The 19,258-nt window shown below is 31.1% G+C and overlaps 1 protein-coding gene across 2 annotated transcripts in view; it reads right to left on the bottom strand.

The window, feature by feature from the left end:
• The window catches only part of LOC140437059 (uncharacterized), a 53,732-nt gene extending 35,082 nt beyond the window's left edge, over positions 1-18,650 (bottom strand). For both annotated transcript variants that reach the window (XM_072526305.1, XM_072526306.1), the window contains exons 1-3: positions 18,492-18,650; positions 18,331-18,428; positions 8,307-8,415 (exon numbers count right to left, since the gene is read on the bottom strand). In XM_072526305.1, coding sequence (XP_072382406.1) covers positions 8,307-8,415; positions 18,331-18,428; positions 18,492-18,561 — 277 coding nt within the window. In that variant the 5' untranslated portion in view covers positions 18,562-18,650. The remainder of the gene's footprint in view (positions 1-8,306; positions 8,416-18,330; positions 18,429-18,491) is intronic.
• Between the last annotated feature and the right edge of the window lie 608 nt (positions 18,651-19,258).

Here is a 19,258-nt window from a genome sequence, read left to right as displayed (position 1 = left end):
TTGGTTAATTTGCTGAAATTTGATGTTTTTCTTGTTAAAACTGATATTCAACCAATAAATTAGTTAAATCCATGATTATCTTCAAAGTTATTACGTAATTTAAAAAAAGTATAGTGTCGTATGCAGAAAAAAATTACCTTTTCAATTATGTGTCACTCGACCATACGCTATTTAAAAAAAAAAGGTGGTTGATGCGGGGCAGTAGGGGGTTACATTTGAGGGCATGAATTTTGCATGACAATTCGTCCTCCTCCCAATACATATTGGCGTGTTTTCTTAAATTTTGAAGAAACTCTTGGTTTTTGAGTTTCTGGGGGGGTCAAATTTTCGTTGGAACTACAAAATTTATTCATAGAGCAACATAAGCATGAAATGGATATAACTGCTCTACAAGAAATTACATGCATATCGTAAAGGTCCAAAGAACGACATCAAAATAATCTACGGTGACCTCAACGCAAAAATAGGAAAAGAGCAATAATTTATTACCAACCATAGGTAAACATAGTTTCCATGAAGTACGTAATTATATTGGCATTAGGTTAATAAACCTGGCCACTTCTGTTAATATTATCTTCGTCGTTACATGCTTCCATCTTGTATCAATCAGATGTAATAAATATGCGTAACAGTTGAGGGGCCAATGCAGACTAGGACCACTATCTGATGAAAAGTAATATAAGACCAAGTATCTCAAATATCACAGAAGGAAACAGATACAGGATTTAAAAATACAAAATAAAAAACTTACCAAGCAACAAAAAGATTAAAAATAATATAAAGAAAGTAAAAAAATGAAGACAAGAAAATCGACAAAAACACGGAGACGTAAAAAAATGGGAAAAAATGGAAAACGTTTAAAAGCATTAAAATATTGCAAGAAACCGCAAAAGAAAAAGAACAATGTTTGACGAAGAATCTGGACAAGTACAAAAAAAAATAATGAGTTCTGACATAGTGAACATATCGAATAACACACAATTTCCACCTAAGAGGAATATAGGAGTGATCACCACACTACTAGTAACAATTAAGTACGGTGCTAAATATAGCTGTAAAGTTTTATAAGAATTAGAATATGACTATAGTACATAGAGTTGTCGAGCTGATGATGATAACGTTCAGTAATGTATAGTAAAAACAAAGTAAAACACTTGTGGTGCGCTAGAATTTATTAAGAAAAAGAAAATAAAAAAAATTGATTACGAATATACTAAGAAAACTTTAAGAACAGACAATCGTTAACTTAAATTTCGATATTAAACATACTTTGATACTAACAAAAACGTATTTATAGTAGTTAAAAAAGCACTGAGAAACAAGTAACTTGAAAAGGAGAAAAAAAACCCATAGAGTTTAAAAGGATTAAAAAAACTATTAAAAGCATAAAAAAATTGGAATCAAATTAAATTAGTAACAAAATCACATCGTAGAAATATACTAGCTATACATGATTATACAAAAAAAAATATATCAATGGATATTATTACGATATGGCTAAGTATTAAAATAAAAATATGTACGAAGCAGCTATGAATTAATAAATCGGAAATAAAAAAAACAAAATTGAAAGAAGAGACAAATAACAAAGGGCTTGGTAAGGTGATTTGATCGTAGAAATATTAAAAGAAGCTCAATATACCGAGAAAAGGTTTAAATTAAAAATAATTCCAAACAATTAGAAATTTTAAACCAAATAAAATTCTTAGGTAATTAAATGTTCAAACAGAGCACCAAATTGTAACGAACAGTAACCGCAACAAAACGCATTTCTCATGGCGTTGAGTTCATCTGTCGATATGTTTTGGCTAAGTTGGATTATCTTTTCCTTCAGTTCCTCCAAGTTAGTGGCTCACTCGAATTCATGCCTCTACAATTTTTTTTAGCATCCCCAAAAATAAAAATCTAGAAGAGCTAAGTCGGGTGATCGAGGGAGTCATTTTATTGTACCGTCTATACTAACGACACGTTCAGCAAAAATTAACGCTAAATAGTTTCTAACGGCTTTTGTATTATGTGCAGGATAGCCGTCTTGTTGAAACCAAATTTCGTTGAAGTTAATTTGAAGACGTCGAAATGTAGGAATAATTTAATTTTGCAGTAATTGGAGATATTTGACTGCATTTAAATTGCCTTTAATGAAAAAGGGACCAATAATATGGTCTCCCAAAATTCCAGTCCAAACATTCAACTTTTGTGGATACTGCGTACGCCCAGACACACTCAAATGCTTATTCTCCAAGAGACCAATAACGTACAACGGATAGATTATGATCTTGTGAATTGTGAAGGAGGACTCATCTGTAAACAAAATATTTTTCAAAAAATTATTATTTGCATGGCATCCCTCTATCATAATTTCACAAAATCCAATTTAAGCATCCACTTAAATTGATCATCAGGAAATATTTCTTGAGTTGTCTGCACTTTATAACAATGGTAGTTGTTTCTTTTCAAAATTTGTCTTTGTCTTTCGAAATTTGAATTTCTCTAATTTCTCTTTTTTGAGAAATTTTCTTTCCGCGAGGTTAATCTGATGGGCAGCATTTTTTACATCTGTCATTAGTACTGCCAAACTTTTCAAATTAATGAATAATGGCCAATACAGTTTTTTCTATAGGTATTGACCTATTTTCAGAAGTCATAATAAATAAATTAATAGTTTCTTGTACTGAATTGCCCCCAAAGTACCATTTTATTATTTGTACCAGTTCTTCTGTTGTTTAATCGTCGGCATATCAAATTTTTATCTTCACACTTTCGCGGTTACCTCCAAAAAGAAATACATAGCATAGCGTTCCGCCTAGCTCGTATGCAGTTTACCATTGAAGAGAACGGACGAATGGCGATGTTGCCAAAATTATCTTTATATAATATTGATTATATTTTATTGAAAACTAGGTTACAATTTCGTCAAATAAAAATGCGAATCTGTAAATTTCTCATGGATTTAAAACATTTTGTACCAGTATTTGTGTCAATTAGTGTTTCATTTTTAATATCATGATTCAGTTTTGGCCACTGATCGCCAATTTTTTGAATCAATTCAATATATTAGTTAAAATATATAGGTTATAGTTATAGGCAACCCTGCCGCTGCTTCTTACGTATAAGCTGAATCGGAAATAATCGTCCGGCGTTCCCTAATGGGCGTGCATGGGGAATGTGGAGGAGGGACCAAGGGGAAATATGATTATTATCTTTGTCTACTCGCTGAAAATATGATTTTATATATGTGTTAGATATCCTGTTAAATTCTAATATACCGACCATAAACTTTTACCTACATCGTATATGATAATAAGCGTGTACGGTCGTGGCGATAGAGACGCGGGGCGCTTAGAAATCTTTGTTTAAATTTAAAACTATGTTTTTAGCAAAATTGAAACCACTTATCCTTATCAAAATATTCTTACTTACACGTGAAGGTTTAAAGATTATAAAGCTTTTTGTAGAATTGTATTTCATTTAATAGTTTCTAGAAAAAAAAATCCCACTTCGATGAGATATGTCTAAAAAAAATTTAGTCGAAGCGATTTGGGAAATTGTTTTTTGGTATGTTATTTGTTAATAAAAATTCCGGGCCCAGTTAGAAAAATAAAAAAAATACATTTAAACTTTAAAAAATATATAGAATCGAATAAAAAAGGTTTGGTGTGATAGAAATGCAAAAAAAAATTAGTCGGTACATACTGTTCCTAAGCGTTTTTTTAGGGGTAAACCGCTCGCCTATATAGTCAAAGCTGTAGAGACAAAATAAATGATTTTGAACAATAATTAATGAATTGTTGATACCAGCACAGCGTTATGAAGGACAATGCCTCAAGTAAGTTCCTAGTGTGTGTAACTCCAAGCTGTTGGTTGTAATTTTTTTATGGCTCTTTGAGGGTGTAAGAAACGGTGTTTTTTATTATTTTTATTGCATTAAGCAATTAAAGTACATTAAGTACATGCAATAAAGTACATAAAAAAAAGCTTTAATTTGAACTATGCTACATTAAATTTGACCCAACAGTTTATGCAAAATTAATAAATGAATGTTCAAAAATGGTAATTTTTCTCCATTTTTAGTTTTTGAAACAACTTTTGTAAAAATTGTTTTTTTATTTAAAAAAAATATTATATTTTAGATAGTTTAATAATTATAAATGAAATGAGACTTTGCAAGATGCGATCGGTCAATTCGTTTTAGAGATATGTTTAATTGTTTATAAAAATTCTTAAAGTTTAAAAAAAGTTTTAAAAATAATTAATTAATTAAATAAAGTCTTAAAAAAAAATTACGACCAATAGAAGTGGAGTTAGCTTTATTTGTTTAAAAAATCACAGCTGCTTTGTTTATAACAATTAAGAATTAAAATCAGCGCCATTCAATAGTTGTTAAAGGCTTATATTTTATAAGCATATAATTTTATTTAAAAACCGCTATTTATAGTCAAAAAACATAAGTAAAGTTGACTTTTTTTTTTCGAATAGCAGAATTGGCTCGGTGGTGGGGGAACTCTTCTATTATCAGTCCGGCGAGAAAAAATTTGGAACATACCCTATGTTTGATTTTTCTTTCTCATTGTATTCTATTAGGTAAATCTTGTCATATAATACCTCGCACGTCACGATTGGCCCGATAGTATCAAAGATACGGGTCCCAAGCCCTTTTGGCATACTGCCATGTTTGATATTTCTGTAATTGTATTTTATTCGCTAAATCCTGTCATTTAACACATCGCACAGTCCTGTATGTTAATTCGTTTAAGCACTATATACTTAAGTTCTTTTTGACAATCCACCATCTGATCCAAGCCTTTATTATTTACTTCTTTAGCTACCCTCTTTCCAACGACCCCTGACGTTACGATCCATCCAGTCATTCTCGAGCTGAACGACGTCATAGTGGAAGTGAAGGGGAGTAGCCCAGCCGCCCCAACCTCTACTACAATTTAAACAAATAAAGCTTAATTAACTTTTACTGGTCGTAGAAGAAAACTTTTTTAATCTGTCTTGACTTCAGCTATAAGAATGAATATGTTAAAACTGTGTGTAACGTATAGGGAGCCCTGTAGTTTAATTAATTTATAACGCAAAAGTTTTTCGAGTAAATATTTTTATTCCTCGATGAAAATACAGGGTGTCCCGACTAATTTACCCACGCTATATCTCTTAAACGAATAGAGATTTTCGAATGGGACAAAAAGTGATCTATTCTACTTGTAATACACTTTAATATGGCGTAGAAACCCCTAACTTAAATTTTTTAATAGCACCCTTTACATTTTTTTATAGTTTTGGATGTAGTCTTCTATCGTCTATTCAACCGATTTTTTTTTAAATAAAATGGGTTTGTAAGGTATCAAGAAATATCAGTTTATTTTTGTTAAATTAATCAAGATAGCCTTAAAAAATAGAATAGAAAAGAAATATGCTTCATTGTCACTGAAATTAGATAAATCGTCAATATTACAAAATAAAAGAATAAAAGTAAAACAAAAGCAATTTATTGCAAACTTTAAATAAATTGCAAATTGAACATACTACTCGTACAAGTAAAATACAACCTTAGGAACAATAAAACTTAAAGGAACAATAAAAATAAATGCAATAAAAATTACATGAAAAAATAAATCAAAACACCAACTAACTAACTAATATTATTTACATTAAATGTTCGAATTGTAACCCACCTGCTGCAACACACATTTCGAATCGTTCCAAAAGATTTCTGGTACATGTGGCTCGAATCATTTCGGGAGTAATTTGGCGACATGCTTGTCTTATTTTTTCTTTTAATTTCTTCTAAATTTGCGGTTTCGATTGATAAACAATATCTTTTATCGCTCCCCAAAAGAAAGAATCAAGAGGTGACAAATCACATGAACGTGCGGCCCGCATAATTTCTGGAGAGTTGTTTGCTATCCAGTAGTTATCAAAACGGTTTTGTAGGTGGTCGCTATCAATTCTCGCATTATGTGGAGGAGCTCCGTCTTGTTGCCACCACATTTGTTGACGCTCATGAAGAGGAATATCTTCTAGCAAATCGGGTAGAATGTTTTCTAAAAAGTCTAAATATCGAACACCTGTTAGAGTGCCGTTAAAAAAGTAAGGACCTATAACACGGCCATTAAATAAACCGCACCACACATTTATACCCCAAATATTCTGAAATCTTGTTTCCATCATCCAATGTGGGTTCACGGGAGACCAATAATTGGAATTGTGACGGTTGACAACACCATTATTGTGAAATCTAGCCTCATCACACCACAATATTTTTGATAAAAAAGTGGATCATCACTGATTTAAAATCATTTTTGCAATAAACTCAAGACGTCTTTGGTCATCACCAGGCTGTAATCCTTGAACTAGGTGCACTTTAAAAGGATGGTACTTAAAATCTTTGAGAATTCTATGCACAAAACTTTTTGGAATGCCACATTCACTGGCGAGGGTTCTAACAGACACCTTGGGATTAAAATTAACATATGCTAGTACATTAATAAGGTTTTGGTTACATCTTGCTGTGCGTTCAATTGTACCTCTTTTATTATTAGGAAAATGTCCCTGTCTAAGTGAGCGTTCCAAATTCTTAAAGGTTTTTTCACTTGGAATGTTTCGATTTGGAAACCTTTCTTGATATAATTGTCCGGAAATTCTCTTATTTTTTAGGCATTCTCCATCAATCAAAATGAAATCAACGTACTCGTCAGGCGAAAGTAAATAAGGCATATTGAAATATTATAGATACACAATTACAACAAATATAATTATTACTGGTCTAATACTAAACGTCAAAAATAATAATTGTTGATTTGACAGATCAAATCATGGCCACCTCAATTAAGGGTAATATCCAAGACGTCAAATAAGCGCAAAATTTTTTTTAAATATTGTGTATGTATTATAAGAGATTTTTTATTAATTTTTGCACACTTAATTTTGCACACTGGAAGATAACGTATGCTCCTAACAAAGACCAAATTTTGAAAAATTAAAAATAATGTTTAAATAAAAAGAGTGTGTACTTCGTACGCACGTCACTCAGAAGTTATACTACGTAGTTAAAATAGTAAAATTTTCAGTGATAATAAAGCATAATATTTCTTTTCTATTCTATTTTTAAGGCTATCTTGATTAATTTAACAATAATAAAAAAATAAACTGATATTTTCTTGATACCTTACAAACCCATTTTATTTTTAAAAAATCGATTGAATAGACGATAGAAGACTACATCCAAAACTATAAAAAATGTACAGGGTGCCATTAAAAAATTTAAGTTAGGGGTTGTATATAAGAGATGAATATTTAGGGGATGATGTTTTCTTCGCCATATTAAAGTGTATTACAAATGGAATAGATTTGTCCCTTTAAAAAATCTCTATTTTGTTAAGAAATATAGCCTGGATAATTTAGTCTGGGACACTTAATTAACAAAAATAAAAAATAAGTTGATTTCTTGATTATTTACAAACTGATTTTATTTTTAATAAATCTGTTGAATAGACGATAGAAGACTACATCCAAAACTATAAAAAATATACAGGGTGCTATTAAAAAAATTAAAGTTGGGGGTTGTAACTAAGTGATGCATATATAGGGGATGATTTTTTCTACGCCATATTAAAGAGTATTACAAGTAGAATAGATCACTTTTTGTCCCATTCGGAAATCTCTATTCTTTTAAGAGATATAGCGTGGGTAAATTAGTCTGGGACACCCTATATAATCGACCAAAAAGAGAATGCGTTTGGAATTAGATCTCTATCTTTTTTTATAGTTCTGGCCTGCAAAATTTATAAACATTTACGAATTTTTATAAACAATTAAACGTATCTCGAAATAGAATTGACCGATCGGACCTTGCAAAGTCTCATTCGATTTGTAATTAAAAAAGCTACAATATAGTGACTTTTGCATAAAAAAAGAATGTATACAAAAGTTATTTCAACAATAAAAATGGCGAAAAATGAATTTTGAACTTTCAATCGTTAATTTTGCATAAACTATTGGCACAAATTAAAGCTATTTATATTTACTTTCATAATATTTTACTCATTTTACCCAAAAATATTGATTTGATACAATAAAAATAAAAATCATCAAAAAATACCGTTTTTTGCACCTTAAAAGTGCCATAAAAAAAGTATAAGCAACAGTTTGGAGTTGAACGCACTTGGAGCTTACTTTAGACATTACCTTTCATAACGTTGTGTTGGTTTCAAAATTCACTAATTTGTTCCCCTACAGCTTGGGCTAATACGAAGAAAAACTCGTAGTTGAACATTATTGTATACTTTTTATTTACTACTTACTTGCTTCAGCAACTAATTTTTCAACGGCTTTGTTTTCCTCTGCAGACTCGATGGTTACCAAGTTCATGTGTAGATTTTCACAAAAATCCATGGCTTGTAAGAAGTTTAGCTAGAAAAAATAATAATCGAATAAATTATAAAGTAGCATCTACTGTAAAAATGGTTATTTTTATCCTAACTTCTATTAACTTCGTATCAATATAAATCAGATTTTCACACGTTTGGTAGAAAAATAACTCCTTCTGTTAACATCACATCACTGTTGTCAACGCCTTTTCTCCAACTTTTCCGTGGTCTTCCTCGTGGTTTCCTCATAGTCGAGGATGTATGTGAAAATAAGACAAGGAACTGGGAAAACATGTCGAACCAAAGGAATGCAAAAAGATTATTACAATCTTCTGCTCGCTACGCAAACGTACTCTTGAAGCATCAGAAGATTAAACCCAGAATTATTTCAGGTATTCCCACTAGAGCCTGCTCACTCTGTAACCTGTCAGATAATCTAGATCTGTTAAACTAAACATACACAGGATACAAACCACATGGAATAAAATTATTTCTGTCTTTATTTTTAAAAATCATAATAAACGTTGACTTTTATATATAAATTTGCGTTATTTAAACATAAATTTAAATGTATAGGGTGATTCAAGCAATTCTAGCGGAGGTCGTCATCTTTATTTTTAATGAAATACCCTGTATATTTTCATGTTTTTAGCAGCTACTTAACAAACTCGTCTCAAAAAAGTATATTATGTAGAGTCTATGATGAATAATTCAAGGTGAATCACACTTTAAATATTGGTATCTTGTTTTTAATTAACTAAACACATACGTTAATTTTCTAATCCAAGTATCATAATATTATCTTTTAAAATTTCACTTTGTATTATTCATAATAGACTGCATAATATTTGTTTGTTAAGATTAGGTTTTTCAGGAAATTTTAAAATTATAAAAATATAGAGGGTGTTTCAATAAAAATAAAGATGATGGACTAAGTCAGTCTTGGGTGAATCACCCTATACATTTAAATTTATTTTAGAACGATTTCCGAAGTGGAAATTGAAACGCCAATGAACTAACTTTAACCTTTAATTGTGGCTTATTCCCATTTAAATAGTAATTAATTTAAATTTATGTTTACAAAGCGCACATTTGCCCACATTTAAATTTTTATAACAATAAAACACTGAAAATGACAAACAGTTCTCCCCTCCTCAACCTATTCCGTTAAAAACTATAAAGTGTAAACACATACCAAAAATAGAACACTTAAGAAAGGCACTCTGCCGAAACAACTGTAGTGATAAGATATTTTAATAAATTTTGTGGAAGTTTTCCATCAAGTAACGATCGAATCCATCACTTATTTAAATTTATTTATGTTTCAAAGCGCATATATATACAGATTCGGCAAATTTTCAACTACCGTATACGTTATTCAGTATGTGGAACAAAGATAACACTTAATTGTTTGAATAGAAGTGAGAGGCAGTCATCATCTCGACGGAGTAGGTATGAGTTTTAAACAGTGTTGCTATTATTTCTGTTACATCTTTCCTTCTAAATTTTAGTCCGATGCATGAGTCTAAAATAATATTTAAATCCACTACAGTTCATTGTAGAATAAAAATTAATATTGTCCCAAAAAAATTCAAATAAAGTAGCCACGTAATTGTTATTTTCTAATCGATTTTATCAATTACTTTATTAGTTAACAAAGAACAGTGATTTAAGTAATTTATGTGTGGCAACAAAGCATTATTCCCCTGAAGAGTTTGAAATTTTAAGCAACGCCTTCTTTTACAGTGCGAAGCGGCATAAAAATACACCGATGACCGACAGTAATTATCGGACGTTGATGGGGTGTAGTTCTTTGCATAAAATTATTTCGTCGCCAAGTTTCCGTCAGTAAATCTTTAAGAAAAACTCAAACACTTCTAGGAATTCGAGTTTTAAATATAATTTTTGTAGATTTTTAGCTCTGGTAGCTAGGAAATAAAACAATAATTAACTTAACAAACATTAACTAAATATAAATATTATTTTTATAAGAAAAAAAACCAACTAAAAAAATTATAATAAAAATTAAAGGCATTTTAAAAAAAATCTCTAACCGATTAAATGTTCAAACAAACCACCATTTTGACCTAAACAAAATCCGAATCTATCAATTAAAGCAAGTTTCATTGCATTTAGCTGATTTGGTTGTACTCGACTACAAAGCTGAACACTTTTTTCTTCCAATTCTGCTAAATTGGTGGCTCGTTCGAAATCATGCCGATGTAATTTTGATTTTAGCATTCCTAAGAAATAAAATACCAAAGGTGCTAAATCTGGTGATCTAGGGGGCCATTTTATTGTTCCTCGTGTAGAAATTATTCGTCCAGGAAATGTTTGTTTCAAATAATTTGTAACTTCGATTGCATTATGTGCTGGGCAACCATCCTGTTGAAACCAAACATCATCGAAGTTGACTGCAAGGTTTCGAACAGCTGGAATAATCTGATTGCGTAATAAATCTAGATACTTTCGCCCATTCAGATTTCCCGTAATAAAAAATGGACCAATTATATTATCGTTATAAATGCCAGTCCACACATTTAATTTCTTTGGGAATTGTGTTTTCACAGCAATACTCAAATGTTTCTTTTCCCTAGACCAATAGCGGACGACAGATGGATTATGACGTTTATGGATTGTGAATGAAGATTCATCGGAAAACATTTTTTAAAAAGTTATTGTTTTTAAAAAGCAGCAATAAATAACTGTATTATTTCTACAATAGAATGGTTCCCATAATACCATTTCACCATTTGAATCTTTTCTTTTTGAAAATACAGTAGAACCTCTATAGGTCAAATCTCAATAACTTAAAAACCTCTATAACTTCAAAAAATTATATGTTCCCTTCCCATCGGAGCCCAAAACCTCTACAACTTAAAATACACAATCTCGATAACTTAAATAAATAATATCAATATTGGCCCTCAGTAACTTAAAGAAATGTTTTCACAATCCCTATAACATAAAATTGTTTACCAATGACAGCTGAACAGCTTACTGTATCATAAGTTTTGATCACTGTTCTAGAAACATCGATTTAGGTACTGTGTGATACCTTGCTTAAAATGAGTTCAAAAAGAAAATTAACAACGCTAACATATGCTGATAAATTAAAAGCTATAGAAGCAGTGAAAAATGGATTCAAAAGAAAAGAAGTTGCGGCTCTGTTTGAAATACACGAGAGTACATTATCAATCATCATAAAAAAAGAAACCGAACTATTGAAAAAACAAGAATCAGGAGACAAAAATTGCCGAATTCCCTAATTTGGAACAGTGTTTGTTTACGTGGTTAAAACAATATCGAAACAAAAACATCAGTATCAGTGGACCCATACTGAAAGAAAAGGCTATAGAGTTCGCTAATTCACTAAAAATCGATAATTTTAAAGCCAGCAATGGCTGGTTAGAGAATTTCAATAAACGAATCATTTAGTCTTAAAAAAATGTGCGGCGAAAGTACGAGCGTAAGCAAATCAGTCTGCCAAGAATGGAAATCTGACTTGCATAATTTAGTGAATAATTATGATCCCAATGATGTTTTTAATGCTGATGAAACTGGTCTGTTTTTTAAATGTCTTCCCGAAAAAACATTAACATTCAAAAATAAAAAATGTCATGGAGAAAAACACAGCAAGGAACGACTTACGATTCTGCTTTGTGCAAATTCTACGGGCACAGAAAAACTCAAACCTTTAATTATATAGGTAAGTCAAAAAAACCTCGGTGTTTTGCAGGTTTAAAATCACTACCCATGGATTATGAAGTAAATAAAAAAGCATGGATGACAGCAGAACTTTTTAAAAAATGGCTGAATAATATAGATTAGCAAAGGGCAACTTGAAATAGAAAAATTGTTCTGTTTATCGACAACTGAACAGCACACGGAGACATACCACCATTAAAGGCAATCAAAGTACAATTTCTTCCACCAAACACAACATCACAACCTTTGGATCAGAGTATCATTAAAAATTTTAAAACATTATACAGAAAAGAAGTTGTTAGAAGAATGATAGCTGATATGGAGCAAAATACGATTTCTTCTATCAATGTTCTTCAAGTAATGAGGATAATGAACAAAACATGGCAAAACGTAACACTCCTCACAGTGAAAAACTGCTTTAGAACCTGTGGTTTTTCTTCAGAACCTCAAGAAATCATTTTGAAGAGGAAGATAATAATGATCCTGAATAATGGAATAACAACATGTACTGTATTTAAAGTTATAAAGACGATGAATTTAATGACGACCCACAAACTTCATCTAAGAGCATATCAATCAACGAAGCAAGAGTGCTATAACGACTGTACGATCATTTATAGAGCAGTGTAGAAACATAAAAGGTAACGTATTTTCTTCTCTATGTTATTTAAAATCAAATTGATTTAGAATCTATGAATTGTTTAAATCAAAAGAAAATCACAGACTTTTTTTAGTAGACTATACCTTTAATTATTGCTTTAACTTTTTGTAACGAATATAATAAATGAATGTAGTGTATAATAAATGCCTATATTTTAATGAACTTCTGACCTATATTAATCCATCACAACATAGACCCTTGATAACTTAAAACCTGTATAACTTAAAATATTTGGTTTTTCCCTTGGAATTTAACTTATCGAGGTTCTACTGTATACACTTGGCATGTTAATTATTTGTTTTCAATCTTTTACCACGACAGCTAAAAATCAAAGAAATAGACCTTACCACCTTACCTTATTGACCTTAAACCTGCTGTACAGATAAGGACCGCCTATTCTTTTGAGGGGAAGTCGTAGAGGGGGCAAATGGTTTATACTATTTGTCTGTCTACTGAAGTGCGATATTTATTTAGCTCACGCTGTTGTCGCATCTCAATTTCTAAATTCAGTATTCTTTGTTAATTAATGAAGTAATGATATAATCGTTTAAAAAATAATACTTACATGATTACTTCATGTAAGGTTTGTTGGGGCAATATTAATTTTCATTCTACAATGAACTGTAGTGGATTTAAACATTATGTTACACTCATGTATCCGACTAATGTTTTAGAAGGAGTTATGTTACAGAAATTTCGCAACACTGTTTAAAAATTAGACTCGCTACTCCAAGTGCGTGGATTGTGTCTCACTCGTATTCAAACAATTAAGTGTTATCTTTGTTCCACATACTGAATAACGTATACGGTAGTTGAAAATTTGCCGAATCGGTATATATATATATATATATATATATATATATATATATATATATATATATATATATATATATATATATATACTAGGATGAAAACTAACACTGTTTGTCCTGTACGATAACTCCTAGGGACACCTAAGAAAGAAATCTGAACTATCAACTAACATTTCAATCATATGTTCAAATAATATATCTACGCCTATAGTGGTTTTAAAACTGCTGTTGATATTCATTCTAGAACGTTTTTAAATGAAAATGATAAAAAATTTGAATCGTTTTTGTATAATTTTGGTCACATTCAACTGATTAGCGTATTTACACATTATTTCAGTCATTGTTTAAATTTGAATTGAACCGTTTAAAAATGCATAGAAACGTGATATCTCATTTTGACAGATCTAGAGTAATTACTTTATTACAACAGGGCTTTTTTAAAAGTTATATCGCGAATATTGTTGATGTTACTCAGAGTGCTGTATCGAAAATAAAAAAAAAATCCAAGATACAAATGTCGTCAAGGATCGTCTTAGAAGTGGTAGAAGTCGATGTACAACAGCAGCAAAAGACCGGCAAATAACATTGATAGCTCGTAGAAATCGTCTGGAATCTACAAGTGGTATATCCAGAGAAATTTCTAGACTTCAAGGACTGAATATTTCACAGCAAACAATAACACGCAGACTAAATGCGGCAAATTTGTATCGTAGAAGACCACTACATGTTCCTAAACTAACCTACCAACACAAAATAGTAAGGTTGCAATAGGCTAGAGAAATGGTGCATCATGGTCCTAACTGGAATAACGTGATATTCTCTGATGAGTCAAAACGATATCTGATTCGCGAAGAACATTGGTTTGGAGGGCCCTAGGACGACAAGCCCGACTAGAAACAGCCCAGTCGGGTGTCCTATTTGAAGGTGGCAGTATTATGGTTTGGGGTGGTATTATGAGTGGTATATGGACGCCACTGCTGGTTCTGGAGAGAAGAGTCACTGATGCTGTGTACATCGGTGAAATTTTAAATCCTGTCGTACGTCTATTCCGAGCAGCTGAGCAAAATTTTCTAGAAGAAGAAGGAATATCTACATTACAGTATTCCCCCGAATTCCCCCGACATGAACGTTATTGACCATGCTTGGGACATTCTCAAAATCCGCATCAAGAAGCGAAACAATCCCCCTATTACACTTCGAGAACTAAAAGGTGCTGCTCGTGAAGAATGGGAGAGAATTCCGCAAGTCCAGCTCGACCAGTCAATAGGCAGCATGTCAAATCGCCTACAGGCATGCATACAGGCCAATGGAGGTAATACTAATTATTAGTTTTATTAAAAATTATTTTTATCTAGACTAATTTATTTTTAAATGTAAGTTGTACATTGTAAGTTTTTCACTCCAAGAGAATAAATATTTTTTCTGCATATCGTTTATTTGGTTTTGAGATTTATTTAGTATTGTTGGGAATTGAAACAAAATTATGTTTAACTATTCAGAAGAGTTTATATATAAAAATCAATAAAAAGATGAAATATTCCAATATTCCAAACTTTTGGACATATGTGTATATAGGTTCAAAACGCTTTAGCACCATCGATAATAATTTACATACAGTGTGAGTTTTAGTGGAACATGCTCCAAATATAACGTAATTATAGTTCGTCCCAAACCCTTCTTTCAGTGCGTCATAGTTGATCGAATTCTCTCTAACACATTAAGCTAGAAGTGATGGAAAAAAACGTGAGTCTGTGATTATTATACATAGAACTTAGAAAATTATTTATCGTAAAGCTAATTTTACTTACGGATGTATAATTGGTTGGAGTTTAGAATACGCTAAATAGATATCCAATCAATGATGCGCATAAATATAATTTGACGCAGATTGTCTCGATCGTGACAGTACTTTCACAATGTCAACTCATAAATTGTCATTCCAGATTAGTATTATCAGACATTTTACAGTGAAAATTTAATTTTGTTTTTATTGTCATAAAAATATTTTAAATATGCCGAGATATATCGAGAAAGAACAAAGACTAATATTAAAATTATTAAATTATTTTCAATTATAAAAAGACAGATTACGATTCTGTAACTGTCAAATTTAACTAAAATGTCATGCAATAATTCTCGAAATTCTTAAAATCCTATATGACGTCAAAATTAGTGACGCACTGAAAGAAGGGTTTGGGACAGACTGTACCTACGTATTCATATGGCATATATAAAATTTCAGAAAACTTTTTATTCAGTCGAGTTATAGGCAATTTTTATGCAAGAATTGATTTAAGGTATATTCAAATCATTAAAAACATATATCAAAGCAATACATTACATGTTAATATTGTATGAATAGCATTAACTAGAATAAATTAAATATGCGGGAGAAATTCGAGAAGGTGACAACTTTATCAAATTAAATTTTGCTGAGAACACTGAATACTCTGAAAACCAAAGATTAACATCTATAAAATCATCATTACACCAAAAGTATGTTATGGATATGAGACATGGGTGATGACAAAAATTACAAAAAGAAAAATTTTGGGAAAGATCTTTGTTCGATATAGATCCAGATAGCTAATAGATGAAGATAACACAAAAGTAGTAGTAAAACTTTTTAATGCAATATATAACACTGAAATAATTCTCACAGATTGGCTAAGTCCATCTTTATCGCAATACCTAAAAACACAATGCTAGAAAATGCTCATAATTTCTATTAATTAGCCTAATGAGCCACGCTCTTAAGATTTTCATAAAAATAGTTCAGAACAGAATTGGACACAAATTCGAAACGAAGAAGATCTCGACCCAATTTGGGTTTAGAAATACAATGGGAACTAGTGAGACACATTTTGCGCTTAATAATATCCTATAACAAAAATACCATGATCAAAGAAAAGATATAGTTGCATGCTTTGTGGACTTCTAAAAGGCATTCGATGAAGTACAGCATGTAAAATTAATGAAGATACTAAAAAATATAGGAATAGATGATAAAGATATTCGTGTCATTAAAAATCTGTACTGGAATCAAACTGCTTTCGTAAAAATTGGAGATAACTACACCAACGATATCTACACACAACCAACGAGGAATCAGAGAAGGTTGCATTTTCTCCACACATTGTTCAATGTTTACCGGCTAGTTATTTAAACAGGCACTTGATAGACAGCCGTATAGAAAAAAAAATCAACGGGGAACTACTTAATGTAATTAGATACGCAGACGATACAGTAATTCTGTCTAAAAATATTGAAGGTTTCCAAATTCTGCTTGATCTCCAAATTCTCCTTGATTTTCTCCTACGGAGTAGGAGGGGAAATGGGCATTAAAATAAACAAAACCAAATTTTTAATCTCTAGTCGTAACCCACATCCAGATGCAGAGCTTCAATTAAATGAAGTGTAAGTTGAAAAAGTTCACAAAATTACATATATTTGGAAACTGTCATAATGGACCAACTAACTCCAGACATAGAAATGAAAGGCAGAATAGCAATGACTAAAACTACTTTTATAAAAATAAAGATATTTCTTTGCAATAATCATCTCAGTTTAGAACTAAAACAAAGAATGGTTAAGTGCTATATTTGGTTCGTACTTTTGTATAGTGTGGACACTAAAAGTATCAATAATGAACATAATTAAAGTATTGGAAATGTGGATTCATAGACGGATGCAAAAAAAACTAATGAGGAAGTACTAAAGAGGGTCATCAAAGATAGATAATTTCTAAAGACTGTCAAACACCGGAAAATGTCTTATCTGAGACATATAGTAAAGAGAAATCGATATAGAATACTGAACTGAAGGTAAAATAGAAGCGAATAAAAGTCATTCGGGAATGGACTCAGATATAAAATACAAGGCAATTATTCCATGTGGCAGAAGATCGAGAAGCCTTCGTAATGGTGATCGTCAACGTCGGATAATTCTGATATGGCACGTGCAGAAGAAGAGAGATCTAGATATAGGCAACCATAAACTTTCCAGGCCTTCACATCTCTCCCAGAATCGCTAGACTCCAGAGACTTCGATAGGATGGACATGTAGTAAGGATGGATGACGATAGATTGCCGAGAAGAACTTTAGATAATAATACCGAAAGAAAAACCAAAAATATATATATGAGAGAGAAGTGGTTTTGGATGGGCAAAACTTGGATGTACGCCAGAACTTAAGCTTAGCAGCGTGAGACCGCCAATATTAGAGGCAGAGACTATATTTTGTATTACAAAATATATTAGTATATATTTTATAATGAATCAGATACATGCTATAAATCACCTCCTAATCATACAGAAGAAATTAAATTTTTATACACGTATCTCGAAATCAACCACAAGCTACTGCGGTATGGAGAAAAATGGTTCTGAGACACGTGGCAAAGTCAAACAATATAACAGACTACCTTACTAATGTGATATGACGTGATAGGGGTAAAAATCTATGACATTTAGGTATCAGATAGGTAACAGTGTTCACAATATAAATGGATCAAGGATATAGAAAAAACTATTAGGCAAATATTTAAATTGAACAAGAGAAAATCATTTAAATTCAATAAGAATTAAATATCTTAAGAAGGAACAGGTAACTGTAATATGGAAAATTAAAATTAACAGAATGACTGGTTAGCGGCAGAAAACCTTAAAAAGAAGACTACATGCTTTCGGTAATGTGTTCCTTCGTTAATGTTTATTTAAAATTTTATTTATGTATATATTGTACCGATAAAATTGTATTTTTTATATCCAATACTTACCTTGGTCTTAGTAACAACGACGTAATTTTTGTTGCCGACCTTGTGAACTGGAAGGGTGGATGAAGGGTCGTTCCCGAAAACATCCTCCCATCCTTTCTCTGTAAAACAATGACAAAAATATATTTTCACCTACTTTATATCTCCTTAATGTTAAATCTTACCAAGTTTCGCAGCATTTAGGCACACGAAAAGTGAAAAAAATATAAGCGACAATCTACACCTTCCCAGCATCGTGTTTTTTCCTAAAATACTATTACAAAATTTTTTTGTGTCATTAATTTATATTTCACATTTATCAATAGTTTTAATTGCTAAAAGTTATACAATTATTTGACCTCTGGATATTTTCAGTTCAGATTGTGATAACTTATTGTGATAGATCTCAAAAATACCTTCCCAAATTGAAATAAAAAAAAAACAAATCCTAGTAGCTTGGTCATAATCTAATATTTCGCTTTGATTGGGAAAATATCTTCTTGCTAAATTATGTCGTCTTCATTTTTAATAACTAATTGAATGAATGCTCTTTTAAATTAAAAATTTATTGGTAATAAATCTATTTTGTTTTAACAAATATAATAATTAATTTTACGATTGTTTAGAAAAATAATATGTATATCAGTAAAAATTTTGATTATATACGTGGAACTACAAAATATTAATAAGCGTATTTAGACGATGTCATTATAAATTAAATCGAATTAATATTCCTACTGCTAGGTTATATTTTCTCCATTATAAAAATATGATACATAACAAGAAACTTTAAAGCCAGAACTTGAGCCGTTGAAGACCACAGAGGAACCATGAGAACCAACAGAGAAGATATAGAAGTGACATGGAAACTATAGTGGTAGGATCGATATAAAGATGGTCAATGCCAGAATTTTGTTCACCAAACTCCTGAGGAAATCGAAGAAGAACCTAA

Source organism: Diabrotica undecimpunctata, chromosome 3 (assembly GCF_040954645.1).
Source record: "Diabrotica undecimpunctata isolate CICGRU chromosome 3, icDiaUnde3, whole genome shotgun sequence".
Lineage (NCBI taxonomy): Eukaryota > Metazoa > Arthropoda > Insecta > Coleoptera > Chrysomelidae > Diabrotica > Diabrotica undecimpunctata.
The sequence above is the reverse complement of the archived record's forward strand: the minus strand, read 5'-3'. Positions and strand labels throughout refer to the sequence as shown.